Genomic DNA, 5,438 nt, shown 5'->3' on the forward strand with positions numbered 1-5,438 from the left:
AATTATTTTTTAATAAAACTGAGAAAATATAATAGTTGAAAATTCTAACCTGCAAATTTATACACAGCAACTTTTTTAAAAAAAATAAATTAATCAATATAACTCCAAATAAAATAGTCTTTAATATTAAATAATATTCAATAAATTAATATATTTTCAAAGACTAAATTTTAAATATTCCATATATAAATTTTGAAAATAGACAAAGTATTCCATATCTATTTTTATAAAACAATATTCTATTTAATATCACATGTAGGCCTTTTATTTATTTTAATGGTTTTTTCCAAAGAGATATTTTGATAAAACCATTAAATTGACTAATATATTTTAATTTAAAAAAAAAAACTACTTTGATATATTAATAAAATGAGATTTATTTTTTACTTTAATAAAAATAAAATATACTTTTTTGACTATTATAAATATGTGATATTGTTTGACTATTATAAATATAAAAAAAAAAATAATAAGAGATTGGTTTTGGTATGCATCAATAATTTTGAAAAATGAAAATACTTATATAAATAGATAGACTCAAGAGATATAGAAAGGAGAAGTGTGGAAGCAAGTACACTTTTACAATTAAATTCTAAATCATTCTTAATCCACTATCAATGAATGTTTGTTAAGATAACAAAACAAAACCCCACACATGATCATCAATATCATTATCATGCTCTTCTCTCCCTCTCTCTTTCTCATCACTGTTCCCTTCCTTTCTACCTTCCAATAAAAAACATCCACCTCTAATCAGACAAACACAAAACCTTGTTTTTATAACTCTCTTTGTTTCTTCTTCCACTTCCATTTCCATTCCATCATCATTATTTTAACCACACCAAACTACCAACAACCGTTCTTTCCTCTGTCTTTTCCATACCTTGCCGTTTCTCAAAACAATAACTAATTTCTGGGTATTTTTTTCTTCTTTGTTCTTGTTTTTGTTGGTTTCATGTTTTTCATTATGTTCATCAATCATGTTTCTTCATTTCAATTTTTCAATTTTTTATCAGGTATTGTATCCATAAAGTCTAGTCTTGTGACCCATTCCATACGTAACTTTTGACGCTGAAAAACAAAAATAAACACTGCGCCCTTTTTTTCTTCTTGGAAAGTGATGGAACTTGCTGAAATTCCTGAGTTGGTAAGAATCTTTTTTTTTTTTTTATTCTTTTAACTGTTCCATTGAATTTGAAATATGGGTTTTATTCAATCTCTGTGGTTCTGTTTTTTTTTTTCTTTTAGGATATGGTTTCTTCTTCTTGTGAAGTTTTGGAATCAGGAGATAGCTTTGTCGTTGATATGGACTCTTTCTCTTCCACCATCAATAAAGACATCATCAATGCCAATTCAAGAACAACAGTAAGAATTTGATTTTTTTATATTTTTTTTATGAATTTTAAATTATATTTTATGTTGTCATGATTATTTTATTTTTTATAATATTTGGCCCATCTCATAAGCAAAACAGAGTCAGTGTCATGTTCTGTTAATGGGATTTTTTTATTATGCAACCTCACAATTTTTGTATATATTAGTTATTCTCACCCATCTGAAAAATGTATTTGTGTCCCTTTTGTACACGTCGACACTTTTGATTATTTTTAATTTTTGATATGTCAATGTTGTTGTCATACTCGATATCTCTTCTTCGATGTGTTAGTGTCGGTGTTATGTTTGGTATCCGTTTTTGTGTTCGTGTTTTATAGATATATTCTTCGATGTGTTAGTGTCGGTGTTATGTTCGGTATTCGTTTTTGTGTCCGTGTTTTATAGATATATTATCTTTTGTTATGATGAGACAATTATAAATTAACCTAAATGTTAGAACTTAGAAGTAGAACTTCATGTTTAGTCAAGAGTTTTAAATAAGTTTGTACTTGACCCAAGACTCTTGCTCCGTCAATAACTCCTGTTTTAATTCGGTTCATTCAGAGTTTGCTCTGACTTTAAGACGCTAGATTAGTCAGTTCTAAGACCGGATATCGAGTATGTACTTATATGAAAATTATGAAACAGAAAACATATATGTTATAAACTTTTGCTAAACCTTTCGGCCATTAGAGTCTAACATGTTTCTCAACCATTATTTTTCTCTCACGCCTTCTCCATTAGTCTTATAATTACAATATTTTAATTGATCAAGCGTTGGAGATTAGATAAAGCCAGTTAATTAACTTTGTGTATGACTTACTCAACTTCCACCAGTACCACCAAGTTGCATTTAAGTTGCTCTTTCTTTTGATTATTACACTTAATAATTTCTTTCACATGAATTATTTATTTTTTGGCTATATAATATAGTTGCAGAGGAGCCTTTCTAGGAAAGGATCTCAACGTTGGAATGATAGGAATGTGAATGGTTGTAACGTTGCAGTTCAAGACAAAGATATTGTCCCTACTACATGCTCTCCGAAAGGTACCATACCAATTCCAAAGTGTTACCGACTAGTTTTTTGTATTCTAACTAAATTAATGCACTAAAATGTTTGTTTTTTTGAATTTATTATGATTTGGATCATCTTGGTTTGATTTTTTTATGTCACATGACAGTTTAAAGAAAAATATGTAAACAACAAAAATACAAAAAAATACATGAAAAAATACAAATATATTTTTGTTTATATGTTAGGGATAGATCTGGACCTATAAACCCGCGCTGCTTAAGATTTTGTTTTCATGCTTGAGATTTTGTTTTCATTGATGTCTTGTTCAGTTGAAAAAAATGTTTCATGTTACTATCTACTTTATGTGTGTTTGTTTTCCTTGTTTGACCGTTATGGCAAGTTAAGTTCATTTGGTCACTAAATTTAAATGGTAAAATAATTCTTAACAAACATGTTCTTATGTCAGTATATCTCATTTCACACCAATATAAGAAACCTACTTTGTAGAATTTGCAACTAAGAGAAGCCGATATTATTAGATTAGACGTCATCATCAGGGTTTGAACTCTAGTACTCACGTTTGTGAGTGTGAGTTTTGAATGGTTATTACCACTTCGTTTAACCCTTAATTCAAATGGTTAAAACTGGTTGATATAAGTTTTTGGGTCAATCATATGCAAGGCTACAGAAGAGATTATATAAGATTATCATATGATATGCAATTAATATGTTTCTGGTACACCATACTTAGGGGCCACATGTACTGTCAATAATTATCAGAAATTTGGATATTAGTGTTGTGAATTTGTAATGTAATGTAAATTGTAAGCTCTAGTTTTTGTTTCATTGAACTGTAGCTTCTTTGTTGGGACCTTCCAAGTCAACAGTAATGGCTGTAGGGTCCATACAGAATTCAATAAACACACAACAACAACAAGTACATCATCAAATTACTATCACAACAGCTAGTAGTAACATGTGTAACAACACCAACACAGAAAACAAATGTATGACGACGAGGAGAAATAGTTTTGGACGATCTTATTCATGGCTCCTTGATCCTAAGAAAATTCTTCTTATCTTTGCCACATTGTAAGATTCATCTCTTATCTACTATAAACTTGAGTTAGTCTTAATCCTTAATACATTCTCTGGTCGCAAATTTCACTTTTTTTTGTTCATTTAATAATTGACGTATCTGAATTATATATGGATTAGATACATCAATTGTTGAATAAAGCAAAAAAGTTAAATTTACTTATAATAATGATCAGAGTGTGCACAATTTTCTGTGCAATGATTAATATGTTTTGAAACGTGAAACAGGTCAAGCGTGGGAACGTTATTACTGATATACTTGACTCTTAGTATAAGCAAGCATAATAACGGAGTTGAATATGGAAGTGATTTGCAGTAGTTATATATTCGAGCGCGACTTATACTAGATAGAATGAGATTTGAAAGCTTGTGAATGCTAACTAGAGCTCCCACCATCTTTATGTCGGAATCAATTACCTCTTCTGGAGGTACAAGAGGGAGTTAAAGTATGAGGAAGTTACTTTTTTCTTATTCTCTTAGGGTTTATATACCTCAGCTTGTATGATTCTGTTCTGTTTTTGCTCTCACATGCAATCATAATAGCAAATGAAACTTTTTCCATATTTGTAAATTTTAAAGTTAAGATAGGGAAAAGGAAGAGGAAAAGAGAAGCAATAGTGCAATGTTATGAATGAGGCCCATGAAAGGTGCCTAGAAGCTACAATACAAAAGTGCAATACCGTGAGCAGTAGGAACTAAAGAGACATTGCACGCTCTATGAGATTTTTGGTCTTTGTCAATAAAGCTGTAATCCACTAGTTGTAATTTTCAGGGCCATGTCATGTTTGATATACAGGGAAACTTTTGGGAATAAACTAGATGTGTCATGTGTGAATCATTTAGTTTGATTTGGCAAGTTTCTTATGTTGTGTAGTTGGTTTACATAGAAGCATGTGAGCATTAGATCCTTTTCAACAAAGACTTTTATCTTAAGATTGATGTTTGCCACTAACTGAACCAAACAAACTTGATAAAAAATTTAAAACCTAAATCCTTAGAGAAGGAGAAAATGTCATGAGTTTGAATCTTACCAAAAACAAGTTTAAAGGGTGACGATGTGCATGCAGTTTTATACATCTAACAATTCAGAAAGTTAAATAATATGGTAAGACTCTAATACAACTTTAATACTCACCCTCACGTCTAGCATGAGTCATGGGTCAAAAGAAATTATTGCAATTTGTTGTGGTCAATCTCAACTTTGCGTCACTATAGATACGAGATATTGTTCATTTTAAGTGTGAGAACCTTCACAACTTTGCTCTTTAGACAAAACGTCTTGTTGAATTGAGGTGTACGAATATTGTATATAAATTACCCTTAATTTCAATTCCTAAACAATGTAGGACTATTTTAATCAGTCAAGAATAGTTGCCCCAAGCCCCAAGTCGTGGATAAAGGGCATGTGCGAGCATGTGAGTCCAACCCCTCCTTCTAGCATCGTGTCTCGGTCAACCTCAAGTTTGTTTCATTGCAATTACGAAGTATTGTCCATTTTAGACGTAAGAACTCCTACAACTTTGTTATCTACAAAAGACGTCTCGTTAGGTTGAAATGTATGAATGTTATATATAAATCATCCTTAGCTTTAATTTTGAAACAATGTGAGACTATTTTTTGTCAATCCGAAACATAATCTTTTATCTAACTGTAATACCATTAACCTTGATTCTCAAACGCTGAATTTTTTGGTCAAGACACAATCTTTAATCTAACTCTAGTACCATTAGTTTTGATTCTCAAACAACGTGAGACCTTTTTCATCCGCCCGAAACACAATCAATCTAACTCTAATATCATTAGCTTTATTCTCGTGAGACTATTTTAATCAACTTGGAACACAATCTTTAATTAACTCTAATATCATGATAAATAGATTTGGATCCAGTTCCTAAAATTAGTTCAAAAATTGAAGGTGTTCAAACACAATACAATCTAAGAGAACCTGAG

The 5,438-nt window shown here is 30.5% G+C and overlaps 1 protein-coding gene across 1 annotated transcript; it reads left to right on the plus strand.

The window, feature by feature from the left end:
- Positions 1-551: 551 nt before the first annotated feature.
- Positions 552-4,361, plus strand: LOC131643438 (uncharacterized). Its single transcript, XM_058913651.1, has 6 exons — positions 552-917; positions 1,017-1,147; positions 1,249-1,365; positions 2,308-2,422; positions 3,248-3,482; positions 3,717-4,361. Exons 2-6 carry the CDS (start codon positions 1,121-1,123, stop codon positions 3,805-3,807), a joined length of 585 nt encoding a protein of 194 aa, XP_058769634.1. The 5' UTR covers positions 552-917; positions 1,017-1,120; the 3' UTR covers positions 3,808-4,361.
- The last annotated feature ends 1,077 nt before the right edge of the window (positions 4,362-5,438 follow it).

The sequence above is a fragment of the Vicia villosa genome, linkage group LG1, assembly GCF_029867415.1.
Source record: "Vicia villosa cultivar HV-30 ecotype Madison, WI linkage group LG1, Vvil1.0, whole genome shotgun sequence".
NCBI lineage: Eukaryota > Viridiplantae > Streptophyta > Magnoliopsida > Fabales > Fabaceae > Vicia > Vicia villosa.

Excerpts from the sequence above, each read along its gene's own strand:
- LOC131643438 (XM_058913651.1), top strand. The coding sequence starts at position 1,121 with ATGGAACTTGCTGAAATTCCTGAGTTG. Across the intron at positions 1,366-2,307 it reads ATGCCAATTCAAGAACAACA|TTGCAGAGGAGCCTTTCTAG; the intron begins GTAAGAATTTGA and ends TATATAATATAG. Across the intron at positions 2,423-3,247 it reads TACTACATGCTCTCCGAAAG|CTTCTTTGTTGGGACCTTCC; the intron begins GTACCATACCAA and ends ATTGAACTGTAG.